Source organism: Takifugu rubripes, chromosome 19, assembly GCF_901000725.2.
Source record: "Takifugu rubripes chromosome 19, fTakRub1.2, whole genome shotgun sequence".
NCBI lineage: Eukaryota > Metazoa > Chordata > Actinopteri > Tetraodontiformes > Tetraodontidae > Takifugu > Takifugu rubripes.
In genome coordinates, this window is record NC_042303.1 from 17,021,113 (window position 1) to 17,035,755 (window position 14,643).

The 14,643-nt window shown below is 41.6% G+C and overlaps 1 protein-coding gene across 11 annotated transcripts in view; it reads right to left on the reverse strand.

The window, feature by feature from the left end:
- The window catches only part of itpr1b (inositol 1,4,5-trisphosphate receptor, type 1b), a 46,136-nt gene that overhangs the window by 11,743 nt on the left and 19,750 nt on the right, over window positions 1–14,643 (reverse strand). For 5 of the 11 annotated variants that reach the window (XM_029826002.1, XM_029826003.1, XM_011614346.2 and 2 more), the window contains 13 exons: window positions 13,023–13,058; window positions 12,211–12,258; window positions 11,582–11,711; window positions 10,016–10,200; window positions 4,999–5,182; window positions 4,409–4,671; window positions 3,422–3,622; window positions 2,695–2,805; window positions 2,167–2,262; window positions 1,961–2,095; window positions 1,374–1,481; window positions 677–869; window positions 378–500 (listed from right to left, as the gene is read on the reverse strand). In XM_029826002.1, coding sequence (XP_029681862.1) covers window positions 378–500; window positions 677–869; window positions 1,374–1,481; window positions 1,961–2,095; window positions 2,167–2,262; window positions 2,695–2,805; window positions 3,422–3,622; window positions 4,409–4,671; window positions 4,999–5,182; window positions 10,016–10,200; window positions 11,582–11,711; window positions 12,211–12,258; window positions 13,023–13,058 — 1,813 coding nt within the window. The remainder of the gene's footprint in view (window positions 1–377; window positions 501–676; window positions 870–1,373; window positions 1,482–1,960; window positions 2,096–2,166; window positions 2,263–2,694; window positions 2,806–3,421; window positions 3,623–4,408; window positions 4,672–4,998; window positions 5,183–10,015; window positions 10,201–11,581; window positions 11,712–12,210; window positions 12,259–13,022; window positions 13,059–14,643) is intronic. The other 6 variants (XM_029826007.1, XM_003973681.3, XM_011614353.2 and 3 more) reach the window with 3 other exon arrangements.

The following is a 14,643-nucleotide window of genomic DNA, read 5'->3' on the forward strand; positions in this document are numbered from 1 at the left end:
TGCACATAAGTCACAGTCATGCTGGTTGATGTTCTCGGTCCTGCTCTGGTGTAGTGTTCTGATGGACATCACTGGTCCTAGGGTGTAACTTGACTGGAATTTTTTGCAGATGTCTATAGAGGTCTGAATGTGCTCTTCTCCACCAGTGGACACCAGTCTATCAACCTTTGTCGTCAGCCAAAGAGGGCTGCTACAGTTAGGATGGTTAAGTGGGAGTGGGACACACCCAAACAACATATTCCAGTAAAACGTAGCATCCATGATCTGACTCGATGCCTCAAGTCACCTAACGAGATACTTACCTCAAAGGATCTTTTAACCTTCAAAACCTGAACGCATTTCAGACGAGAACTCAGATGCCACTTATAGACACTGACCTCCACGAACTGTCTCCAGAGGGTAGAAAAAGGCCACCAGCAGGTTCATCAGCACAGCCAGGTTGAAGGAGATGCTGCTCCAGAATGACATGTTGCGAGAGCACCAGTAAAGGATGGGCTGAGCTGTGTTTCAGCAGATTAAAGCAAAGGAACACAGATCACTGTACAGCAGGCAAATGCAAAATGTATCATTTCACAAACAGAACCAAACTTTGATGCTACGAAGTGCAGTTTAGCCTCTAAGATTGCTCCTCTAACAGCGGCATGCAACGTTCAGGAAGGAGGCTGAAAGTGATCACCTCGCAGTTTCTTCTGCCAGTTCATCTCGTTAAAGAGGTCTTCAGAACGCAGAAAGAAGTCATTAATCTTGCTGCCTTGCTCATCCCGTTCTGTGGTGTAGTAGACACGCAGCTTGGACTCTTGGGTGAGAAACTCGCAGATGTTGGGCACAGGAAAGACGATCTGCTCCATGGTGCGATCCAGCCGCACTATCTGGACACAATCACAGATGCAGCACAAATGTAAACTCTTGCCCCGTCCTCTTATACACCCCGAATTCACATCATATATTATTACTTTACATAGTAATACATAGTATTACTTTACTATTGTCGCTTGTCACCTGCACATAAACTAAAAGGACTTTGTTTTCATCAGTCATTATTTGATGCGAGCCAACAACTTGAGGTCATATTGCTGACAGCAATTAGCATTCCTCGTCCTCAACACACTCGCAGAGAAATGTGCAAACATGTCAGAGGTGTATGCCATTCTAAGTAACAAAACAACGCTGAAGTGCACAAGAAAAAACACCATCACATGCTTCAAGACAACTGGGAAGCAGAAATGTGTTGCAACCGAGCTCAGGCACACATCTTGTGATATGCCGTCAGATAGTACGTGAAAAAACAGGGAAACAAGGAGAAATGTCAAGATAACGATAAAAACTTGTTGCAGGTGGGATCATTTGGTCTGGACAGGAACACGACATTTGACCTCGATCTGGGCTGTGTGCTTGGCGTAGAATTCCAGGGCCTCGTCCCCCTCTCCATATGTCCCCCCTGGCTTCAACATGGCCTGCAGCTCCTTGTTGTGACGGGCTAGCTGTAATAATAATAATAATAAATAAGTAAATCCATCAATATCTGACAGAATCAAGCACATCTACGACTCTTATTATCAGCAAAAGGACTGAAATATACAGTCTGCAAGTGCCCAACGCTGCAATACCAGGTCTCGGTTATAATAATTGGAAGCTGTTGTTACTACTTTTTTCAGTCTTTTCAGTCACAAGTCTGCCTTATGTGACTGAAGATGGGGGTGTTGTAATTAGTTTTACAGTATGTTTGCAACAGAAGCACAGCGCAGCCTTCCATCTATTGCAGTTTTGCTCTGGTTTTGCTTATTTTTCTGTTGCTTTTGGAAAGTATGTGTTGTATGAGAAGCTGTATTGGCTGTTAAACGTGCATTTTGGTATGGATTTGTAGACGGTGCGATGTCTGACAAAGAGGAGGTGAGTGTAAAAGGGCAGGAATCATGGTGAATGATCCAGATAGTGTTTTCACACACACTTTGTTCCTTACTTGATGTGCCAAGATGTAGATGTTATGACCAACATTGCGTGGTGAGGCAGAATGCTCCTCTTCCCCATCTTCACCCTCCTCTGGTTCTTCCACCTCTATCTCACCCTGCATGTAGGCCTTTTTGATCACCTCCACCTGCAAGAACACAGCCTGTCATACAAAATCCGAACGACACCAGCTGACGACATGCACACAGGCATTCGCACCAGCTCCTTTGGTCTCATGTTGTACAGGATTCTCTCTGCAGTCTCGCTGTCATGACGACTCTCCATAATTGCAAGAAGGAGCTTAGAGGCATTATTCTGCAAAAAATCCACAAAGGAATAACTTCGTTATCAAGTTGCCCTTTTGAATTTATAATTGAGTACACGTGTGGTGTAAGCCTACAGTATGAACCTGCACGGAGGTGGGAAAGGAACATTCCTATTATATAGTCAAATAGTTGATATTGCTGTAAGGCGAGTATGATCGCTTCCATCCTGCATTATGAGGACTTATGATCTACGGTTAGGACAGGTTGAGTAACTGCAGTTCAATTATCTGTTTTAACTTCAATGCCAAAGTAGATGTTTGCTTTTAACTGTCATTAATTTGTGATTATATAAACATAAAGCTGACGAATCTCCAGAGTTTAAATAGAATATCTACATCTTCACCTCATAACAATTAAAAAAATGGATAACTGAGAACGGCCTTGATGTCAGAACTAATGAGCGAATCGATTAAACACTCACTTTGAGTTCCAACACAAGATCCATCCTCTTCTTCCCGAGGGGGTTGATGTCATTGAGGATGAGCGCGATGATAATGTCAATACCATTACACTCATGAGTGGCAATGCAGTTCTGAGGAGAAGACGACATTTAAGAGAATGAAGAGTGGTGCTGTCATTGTTATAAGCAGCAGTGGCACCGAGCATGAACAGGAGATTAATGAATAAAAGCTCATCTCTGTTTCACATCTGTTAACAAATGCAGCAGTTCTCTTGCACCTGGATTAAAGCTCACTTTGTTAGACATGTGCCAAAACTCCAACTGTGGTTTGTGGCGGCAGCATGTGTTTTATGATGCTTCTTAAAAACTAGAATTACCACTATTGCGGTGCAATTGCTGCATGCAAATGTCAACTTGCAGTTTAGATCCATACAACTGTTGACTTTGATTGACAGAACTAAATGTCTCATTTGGTTGTGGTGGTGGTTAAAGGCCACATTATCTCACCTTATTTTAAACCAGGAAACTTTGACATTTGTTACTGAACATTACAATCACATCACAAAAAAACCCTAAGAGACCTTAATTTTTTTTCAAATGCAATTATAAGAAGTGGTTATGATTACGCCGGTGTGAGGATTTAATAAAATGATCGATTGAGTAAACAGTTTGATATACAAATGCAACATTTGCATTTAGGCAACTTGGAGTAAATGTGGTGCATCCTAAACTGCAAGCTGTGTATCACCTGATTCTCATGACAGGGACCCTGGCAGTACTCAGTCAGGCTCTCCACTGTCTGGTTGATAAGACCAACGTTCTTCTCATTGATGTAGAGGCCCAGCAGGCCCAGTCCTCCGGTGGTACTGCCACAAATACAGTCCAAGAACTGGAGTGTCTCACATACAAGGTTGTAATTGTTCTTGTTATTCTGGTTACGCAGAAAGTTCTGAAATTTAAAATAAAGCACAGACAGATCAGACATTATCCTTTCTGGGAGGTTTTGCTCCAACATCTGAGGCCAAAGTTGGTTCCCAAAGTACCGGGACTCATGGAAGGTTTCCCCTCGGGCAATAAAAAAGACATTATCAGTGGGTCAAGGGATACAGATATATGCGAGTTAAAAGGAAAAACTGTTGTGAGGTTCAATCTCCTCTTGTTTTAGGTACAGAACAGCCACAAAATGACTCCATGTCTGTGCAAGAAACAGAAGCATATTGTCATATTGATCATCTGTGTTGCCTGGCAGGATGTGAATCAATATCTTGTATGCAAAGTGGGTCAAGATGGCGGACACACACACAGACACGCACAGACACGCACAGACACACACAGACACACACACACACACACAGACACACACAGACACACACAGACACACACACACACACACACACACAAAAAGGGGATTCAGCACCCAGCCAACTTTCATTTAATGGAAGCATGTACTGGTTTGGGGCTCTCTCATAATCAGTGCAAGAGGAAACATTTCTTTCTCGCCTTAGCCATTTCCAAAACAACACATTGCTCAGAATGAAACCAGACCAAGACAGACCAGATATAGAAACAGCTGCATCAGGGCATTCCGAAAACAGCGCCTTTTTTTTTTTTTTAATGGTTTCAATTCTTTATAACCAATCACGAAGAGACATTAAAATGATGGCTCAGGAAATGTCCGCATTCCTCAGAGATGGATGTGAGTAAAGGCGACAGGCAAAGCAAATCAGCAGCTGACCTGCAGATCTCTGTTATGGTTCTCACACAGCAGCTGCAAGAGGCGCAAGATCGGCTGCATGATGGTGATGATGACGCTCATCTCGCCTTCCTCCTGGCCCTTATCTGCTGCGGGGACAGGGGTGCCCTCAGCGGCCGCCTGGTGCTCTTCGGCTTCCATCTCCCGTTTGTAGGTGGTGAAGGCTTTTTTGGTGACAGCAGAAGCTTCCACCAGCTGCTCCTTCACCTCCTCTGTCACCACTGCCACCACTGGCACATCTTTGACTAACCACAAGTAAATGAGTCAATTAAAGATCATGAGAGAGGAGACGCAGATTTGTTGACTAATGTTTGGGATAGTCTCGGGTTTTTAACTTGAGGTTGTCTGAGGTGTGGTCACTAAAGCAACAGAGCATCATCATTGGGATGATAAGCTACCTTTTTCTAACTGCTTTGGCCAATTAATAGGAAAAATCACCCTATTTGTAGCATGACATCAGCTTAGCCTAACACCACCCACTGTATGTTGGCAGCAAATACAACCACATATGAAAAATAATTATCCCTCTAAGGATATGATTTGTTTTTAGAGTGCTATTCTCGACCCCTGACCTTTCTTTCGTGCTGGCGCATCTTTGTCCGCTGGTTCCTCATCCTTCTTCTTACTCCCCAGATCGCTCGTATTAACCGTCATGGTGGCTTTGATCTCCTGCTGAGCCAGTTTCATGCGATCATTAAAGACTCTGAAGAATTTTTCTGACTTGTTGTCCCTAGTTAGACGAATGAAGAATGACCTCTGGGATAAAAAGAGAAAAAAAGAACAGTGTATTTATTATATGTACTCTTTATGATGTGGGTGCATCCTGGCAGATGACTTACACTCATAATTTAAGATAGAGGGTAGCTCAATTTTTCCTCTTTTTGATTTTGATCAGCAGCATGCTATATCCGTGATGCTTTCCCTGAACAGAATTTCTAGAGCATTTGTCTTGAAATTCCTAAATGTTACCCCACAATGCAAGAGGGTAGAATTTCTCTTTTAAAAAAAAAGTTATACAAGGCCACTATTTTCTGGAAGAAAAAAAAAAGGCTCTGGGTCCTGAGGACTCTACTGAGAATTACCACTTACAAATGGGCAACATCAAACCAGATCTGGGTTTTCCATGAAATCATGCACCAGCTAATCACACATACACAGAATTTAACTGTGCAATAATCCAAATCAAACGAATGCATTTATAGGTGCGGCTAAACAGTGCCGCAGTAGCTGAGTTCAAAGGCTTGGCCTCAATTACGCTACAGTAAAAATCTGCAAAGGCAGCAGTTGTTGGCTTTTCAGCCTCACAAAAGTAGGTCTGGGCCAGCATGAGGCAGCAGCAAGTGAAGCCTATGTTAGGAAGGAAATGTTCTGCCTGTAGCTGAACTGCATAGAGGGCTGCCTTGTTTGAAAGCCGTGTTTCTTGCAGCTGTTGTTTTTCTGCAACAGGCTCTTATGTTCTGTCCCATTTTCCCTGACAATCCCTCCTTACATAAGACCTGTAATCAGCTGAGTGGTTACAGTAAGGGCACGCGGCGCCTCAGCTCTATTGCTGTTACATCAGCCCACGGAGCGGGACACACGGGGAGGAAAACCCTACCCTACTTTTCCGTGCCAGAATCGTAGACAGCGAGCAAGTGGCGTGAGAGGAGAGGCACCAAAAGTGCATGAAGGTGGTAGTTTTGAGTTCATAATGCAATTTATTGCATTAAGCAAGAGTATATATACACAGGCAAGCCTTGCTGCAAGCGCAATATTTTAAAATTCAAAAAAATAAAAAATAAAAACGGGTTTCCATGTTTGTTGACAGGATACAGCCAATTGTTGCTAACATTCGGATTAATATTCAGCAGACGGCTTGTGCAAACAGGCCGACTCATCCACACAGCAGATGCTGATAAAAACGGCCATATTAAATTGGTCTCATGGCTGGAGTCATTAAAACATGAATCATTTTATCAAGAGTTATAGTTACTAACCAATTTAAACTGTGTATGAATTATGCAACTTTAATAAAGTGTTAACACTTCATTAATTTACATTTTTCTCGCATCATTATATGGTGACTATTTTTATTCTGCTCAAACAATATTGCAGATTTTACACATTTGAAACCCAATGAAACTGACACAAGGAAACAAGAACGGACAAAATCTCTGATCACAACAATTTTGCACAGAGATCGTTATCATCCAACTCTTCCTGTTGAGTCATACGTGCAAGAAAGAGGCCATTCAGCCCGTGAGCCTATTGAAGATTTGTATTAACACATGAGTGTTAAACTACCTCGTCGCATAACGCAAGAGTGTTATACTACTGAGGTCGTATAAGTATAGGAGTATACGAATTCAACGCGGTGGCAATGCAAAGCCTCCGGTTTTCCCTCCAACCCCTGTCAGCTGCCACCTCGGCACCTGGCATCAGCACGGACCGGTTACGTAAAGCCTGTTTAAACCAGCAGTTCTCTGTTATTATCCCTCTTCTCTCCTGCCTGACACCTTGTGAGGGAGTGACACAAGCATCTTTATGCTTATTGGATGGCTTTGGGCAAATATTCTCACACACCCTCTGGAGTGGTGATATGACTGCCAGCTGCTGAACTGAAAATAAAGGACAGAACAGCACGCAGGGTTCAAGGAAATTTACAGGCAAGGATTTAAAGCCCTGAACGCATCACTTCAAGACACAAAGTGGGTCTTTAAACTGTTTTAAAGGGGGGGAAAACAGCACTGTTCATGTTAGAGAAAAGGTTGCTTTGTTTAGACATTTTAATGTCCCCATTATAAGTGGTCGAGACAACAAGGAGCGTATGGACACAATATGAGATATGGGATATGTTTGACACCCTGCTGGTGTGTGTGGGAATGCTGTGATGAAACCGGAACATTTGAATGCACCTGTAACCTGGATCCAAAGCCCACTCTGTACTGGGTACAGTATGCTGGTGACACTGATGCCTGGGAGCTAACTTTGCTAAAGCTTTTTAAAGACAGCAGAGACAGCAGTAAAGTGAACTCCAACAAATGTGGAGGTGGGTTGAGGAGTGATACATGTTTGGAAAAGGGCTGAGGAAGGCAGCGTGTCGCAACAAGCCAGAGTAATAGCGTAATAGCAACGCCACCTGTTTGCTCCTGTGACAGTTTAAGGTCTGAGGTCATGAAGACAGCGATGGCTCCATGGACCACCGACAGCAGAGTAGAGTCTCCACAATCCTTCTCTTACATAACACGCAAACACACATAAAGGCTCTTAATGGAAAGTTTTGTATGTCAGTGGCTAATGTGTGACATGTGTACGTGGTGTTGTATAAGTGACGTGTCATTCATTGCCAGTTCTTAAAGCAGAAGGTATTTTTTTTACGATTATATAAAAATACTGTAACCGCACAATGTTTTGTCACCATTTTGGGTTTAGAATTTTTTAAAACTCCAGCTTCAGTATGTCTTACAGAGGATGGCTCTCGCCACTTACAAACAATGGTTTGATTAATAGCCTGGAGTTCATGTTTAAAAGAAGCACTGAAAGAGAATCAACAGCTTCTTCACCCACTCGTGACCAAGTATTAATAGTACATCGGGGATTTTCACTGTGCGTGCTCTTGTCATTTAGAAAGATTTGGTGATTAAACGATTGAAAAGCATTCTGTGACTTTTAAAATAATTGATTCATCATATTGGTCTGTTCATTTGAGAAGCATAAAATCCACAATCTGCTGGCTCCAGTTTGATAAATTTGGAAAATGCCTGGCTTCCTATGTAAATCAATGATGACAAGTAGTGTGAGGGGTAAAGACAGTTATAGACACAAGTGAACGGGCGTGCATCCTCTTGTAGTTTGAGTGGGCAGTTTGTATTAGCACCGTCCCTTCAGAACAAGGTTACGGGTTTGAATCCTGGCTTATGGCCTTGTGTGGCTTTTGCTGACAAAGATAAGTAAATAATACATTATCTCAACTGAATTGGCTGCATCATGGAGTCGATATACTGTAACGGCAAGCTCTGGAGGACAGGTAAATACACTGTCAAGCCACATATAAAAAGTTGATCTCCCCTCTAAACTTTTGCTGTCTGGACTACGATCGTCGGTTGCCCAAAAACAAGCATACAAACAGACAGCTTATTTTTATTTTCATCACTGCTTTTCATTTAGAAAACAAGAGGCTTTCTGTGCTTAATTGGGACAAGCAACCAGCCGTTATGCAAGACAAGGAAATGGGGTGTATCTGCTGTATATAGTAAATTCACTCTGAGCCATGCGTGATCCATCAACAAAGCTCTCTTGTCTCTGTTCTAAGAAAGAGAAAAACAGCAAATTCAACCTGCGAGAGACGAAATGCCTCAGAAAATTGCAACTTCTTCATGTTAAGTTCAATACACCGCACTTAAAATTTCCCATTCAGGCTTGTCCTGACAGCTCTAACTCCTATTACAAATGCTCGTATTCTAATGTGATGCATACATTTGTATGCAAACTTTGACTTTATCGGGACAAATATTTGAAGATATCACCAAAGCCTCAGGAGAAAAAAAAAATTTTTTGAAGACAAACTTTTTACATCCATTTGAATCATTATGTTTATTCTTCTTCTTTCACCTTCAAGTACAATGAGAGAAAAGTCAACATAATAAATTAATTATATTTGCTGTAGGCTGCAGGAATCTGCCATTTGCCAACTCTGGGATCTCTCGGTAAGACATGCTATTACATCTGTTTACTGGCTTCACATGAAATTTAAGAGTCCAGTGGGGAGGCCTGGGGCGATTGGGCAGCACTTAGAGTACACAGGCCACAGTTTCAGTGAGCGTTCACTTTTACTTATGTAGTAGAAGTCGTGAGCACCTTTGTGCATGCTCTGGAAAGTGAGGCTTCATCAGGCAATGACCAGGGAGAAATTGATCTATCACTGCTGAGTTCTTTCATGTTGAAAGTTATGCTGACAGGGTGAAACAAGTAGAAAGGCACTGAGCCTTTGTGCCTACTCCGACTCCAGATCCAGGCTTTTACACTGATCTGCACTTCAAAACTAACGTTTTTTTCCTCAGCACATTCTCTCTACCCTTGACCACGAACAGCAAAACAGTCACATCAGAATGATGCGGCAGATAAGATTCCTAGTTTGCTACTACTTTTATAATGCAAATACCAGACTTTCAGCCAGACAACCCCATAAAGATGAATAATGGACAAACACAGCAAGTCTGTCTGTCAACCTGCTTGCTGTGAGGTTCAAAAAGACTTTGTGTTGCCTTAGCAACCCTCTGCTGGCTGTGTGGAGGTAATGACATGTTTGGCTGCTAAGCTTGTGACCTCTCCCCAGCAGACTACTGGTTCTCCTACAGACTTCCCTTTCTTGTCTCGTCAACTTAAACTCTGCCAAAAGGACCAGCAATCCATTATTTTTCTTTTTTTTTTTTAATGACAGCAATAAATAGAATTCTTCCCACCACTGCATCTGATAAAACATTCCCCTTCTTAAATTCTGAACAGCATCCTATGTTTAAGTCACTTTTGACTGGGAGCTGGATGTGGGAGCACTGGACCTCATTACTGCACAACCTCCCTAAACCCTTGAACCCAGTGACCTCTGCTTACCTGGATCACTGGATTCCCTCCCTCCAGCAATGCGATGGCCAACAGTATGCTCTCCTGGAAGATCCTGTCACTGGTAGCATTCATGATGAGATCGATGACCAGATCAGAGGCTCCTTCTTTGTCTAGGTGGCACTGGACCTCTGCCAAACTCAGTTCTCCTCGTCCCCCAACGCCAGAACTGACAACTATTAAAAACAAAACGATCATTATCCAAGTCCAGCTCTCGGTTATTATCAAGTTCACATTTCTTTTTCGAAGGTGTTTTGCTTTTAATGATGATACATTAACCTAAAAAAAGAAATGGCAACAGGACTGAATGAATTGATACTGATCAATATCAAGATGAACACATATGATGCAACTTAACACATTTACATTTTCTGCCTTCTGTGTTCTCTAAACACACTATAAATGAGTCATTAGGGCAACACTGCTTCATGATATGCAATGGGGAATATATAGGGTACATAAACATAATACTACAGTATTACAATTGTAATTTGTCACATTATTGTGACACTATTGTGACTGTTTTCTGAGAAGTGTGAGTCTTTGCTCACTCTGCACTGTTTGGTTTTGACCTAAAAAAGACAGATTTAAACAATTCCTCATTTCCTCATACATTTAGAATGCTGGAGTTTTTGAGACTTGGGTTACACCACATGCATGTTTTCTTTGGAGGCTTCACATAAACTTGAGATGTGGCTTTAAGCCATGGAGACACTTTACCTCCTACTGCTGCTGGCTACCACAGCCAGCTAGAGAGGCAGGGGTGAGATAACAGCACCCATCAGAGCCATCTCTGGCTGGCCGAGTCATTGAATCAACAACACATCCCATTCTAGACACAGCCCGGCTCACTGGTCGCCTGGCAACAACACGACCCACACTCTGCTCACAAGCAGAGCCAAGGTCTAAGGACTTATAGGGGTACAGGGCCATGACTGTGAATTTGATTACATTTTCTTCCCTCAGTTACAGATCACCGGAGACAAAGGAGACAGATTCAGAATGAAAATAGTCAGTTAGGGAGAATCAATTACATTTATAAATCTGAGGGTCTGCCCAGGCAATCATTTAGGAAATTATTGTTAAAATGATGTAGTTTGTTCTTACATCGTAAGATCAAGTTCAGATGGGTCTACTCTTGGTGATGTGGACCCACCTTAAATCCAGTGTAGTACAGTGCCTGTTACTACAGGCTATAAGCTAAAATGATATTACAGAGATTAACTGATTTGTAATTAAATGATCTTCAATTATTGACACCTCCTGGAATTAGATTTTCACCTACAGCACAAAGTCCAGATAGAGCAAACAGTTATTTCCTATCCATTTAAATACCATAAAGTTTTGATGGCATGAGTGCTGCACTTTATTTTGTTATTTATATTTAAACTCATCTCCTGACAGATGTACTGCACCATTTAATGTAATTAAAGTGCACTTTTATTGCCTTTTTGGCACTGTGTATTGACCTTGTTGAGGCACTGACCCACTTTCAGTCAATCATTTTGAAATCAACCTATCTTTATGAGCGAACCAAAAAGGCAGTCATTTACACACCTGCTGGTACTTTTCCCTGCGCACCAGGGGTAACTGGGCCATTGCTAAAGCTTGCGAGGCTCTCTCTTCTCTGGCTAGATTTGACGTTTCCATAATATCGATTAACCAAGATGTGACGCAGAGCTTCACCCTGTCAAAACAAATGTCAGTAGATTTAGTGAAACACTGAAAACTGGAACTGGAACCAAAGTTCCTTTTCTAGTCTCATTACAAACAACATTGCAACAACAAACAACTACATAAAATGGATTGATTGATAGACAGATAATAACTACATAAATTACAGTATATTTTCTTCATATCCACTGTATTCTGGCCATTTATGAGGCCATGTATTCATTCTAAACATGAAAATTTCCCCATAATAATTAAGATTAAATGAGTGTGTTTGATACCTCTTACGTGATTCCCAAAGAGAGCCCACAGCCATAAACAAACACCTGAGGAACAACTCATATCCACCATGTGATATGTATCAAATATCACATATCGTGTTATTTAGAGGGGGTGAGTGAGCGCCATGCTGCGGGAGCGGTGTGATTAAGAAGACCGTCCCCACCCACACGTGTGTACCATCCACAGGATTCCTGCTTGGATCAGACCACCACAAATCCACACTTGGTACCTACCCTCTTCTGATCTTCCTGCTGCTTCTGTGGCTGGGTGGGATCAAGCTCCTTTAAGGTGAGGTGCGTTAGCAGAAAGCAGTAAAATAAGAAGTTTTAAAAATGAAAAGGTGTATAAGGAAGTTAGACAACAAAATAGGATGTTAATACATTGTATGTTGGTTAATTTACTAGCATGCAGAAGATTTAGTTCTGATTAAAAAAAAAAGTCATGCCAGGCCTCATGCAAGGACGTGCTGGATAGTAATCATTCAAATGATTGACAGATTTCTTGTTTAAATCCCTTTTCTTTGCAAGCATCTACTGAAGACACATTTAAAGACACTTCTGTATTTGTCATGGATGAAATCAATCAGTGTTACAGTCAGCATCAATAAATCTTTTTACATGAGAAAATAGGAAGTGTGGCAAGAAAAAAAATGTTCATATTACATAATGGAGCTGTGAGCCACTGACACACAATGTAAGCACCAATCTGGGATGGAAAAACACAAGCTCAACCCCACCACCCAACTGAAAAGAAGGTCAGGAAATCGGACGTTGCTAAAAACCAAGAGGTAGACAGAAAAAATGGGGAGGCGGCAGGGACGGGAGAACAGATGACTACACAAGAGGGAGGTGGCGAAAAGATGTAGCATACTTCCACAGTCATAAATGCAAGAGTGTCCTCATAAGAGGAACTCTTATCAGTGCACATAAAGAGATGTTCAAGATCAAACAATGACATGACGTTAGTATCCAACTGTGACAAATGATCTTTGATCAGCGATGACCCATATTAGCAGGCAGAGCTGCATTATGGCCCTTAAACACACCTCAACAGGGACGTCAGGCTCCGGCAGAGGTGCCAGCTGATTGGAAATAAAAGGATGATGTTAGTCAGAAGTTGGAGATGTTAAATTAGTCATGGAGCAACCAGAAAAGCAGTAGGCTGCCTGAAAGCTACATCTAAAACTCTTGACACCCTTAAAAGTTGACAAACCTTCCCACTGTTCTATTTCTATTGTTCCGCCCAGTCACATGCCCAAATGCATGTCACACATGCTCATGACTTTAAGAGCCAGAAAGAGAAAAAAACATCACTTTTTCAGACCTGCCGTGATAATAGATTGTTTACAGCATGGAGAAAAATATATCATCTAGATGAGTCTCGTGATGTGAACTCTAATGGAGCTATTCTCGTGTGAAGCAACGTGGATGGCAAGCAGTGAGGAAGCAGAAACTGTACAAAAAAGAAAGCAAATTATGATAATTCTATAATAACAGCCCTGCTTTGAACACACTCTCGACCTTTGGCTGCCGTTCCGCTCTGTTGTACTGCTGCCAACCCCTCTCACAAAACCAATAATACACATTTGTCGCTCGGTGAGTCAAACAAAATGAGGATAAACACCACAGAGTTTGTCTCTACAAAAGACTAAATACAGTAAATCTCTTAAAATCTCTTTGCCGCTGCAGAAAAGAGTGCATTTCTGAAACGTACAGGAAGAAATTACCCATTAATGTTAATTATGACTGTGAGCTGTGAGGTACTTAACAGGATAAATATAATACAATCAAGTAGTCAGGGTAAACAAAAGTTTCAATAGTTTTTTACAACGCCAGTTAAATTTGTTTTCCTTTCCTCCCTCAGAACTACTGAATAGCGATTAAAATACTTATATTCATTTGCATGTGGTTTGTGCTGATTAATTCAGCAACTGGAGAGGAATTTCCAAGTAATAATCTTTTAAGACAGAATTGATTTCAGTAGGAAAATAAAAGCTGAAAGATTCTCATCAGGGCAGTTTCAAAGTTGGGCCAAACGTTTTATTTATATCTTTTATAATTAGACGTACTACAACTGAAATGTGTTCATTAGTCATGCTCCACCAAGCCTGATAAAATCTTCAGAGCATTCATTTGCAAATGTGATCTCATGATTTCACAGACCAGAAAGAAAAATTCTATACTGTATAAGAACTGATATCTCAACAGAAGCAACAAATGCTGCTTTGGTTTCTACATGTGATTAATTCAACTGACAAGTGTATCACTACAGGAAGGAATTGCACTTTAATTTACAATTATTGCAGGTCGTGTAAGTGGAGGGTTAAAAATTCCAAGAAAAAGAGCAAAAAACAATTTTCTTCTTATGTAACTGCATCCGGAGAGCTGGCTGGAGCTCAAGAATCTCGCACCATTAAGTTAAGGAAACTGGAACGGCGCCGAGTGTTCCTGAGGAACGTCTGCAGCGCCCTCTGTTGACTACAATGAGAACAACAACCCAAGTTTAACCCCGACTTCACCTAAAGAAGCAGGTGGGGAGATAAACTGGTTTATCCGAGGCCATTGGGCAAACAGTGATCAGTGCTGATTAGCGGGGAAAACATGACATGGACACAAAATGGACACATTTGTGAAAACTTTGGGTTTGGTGGGCTGACATAAAGATAA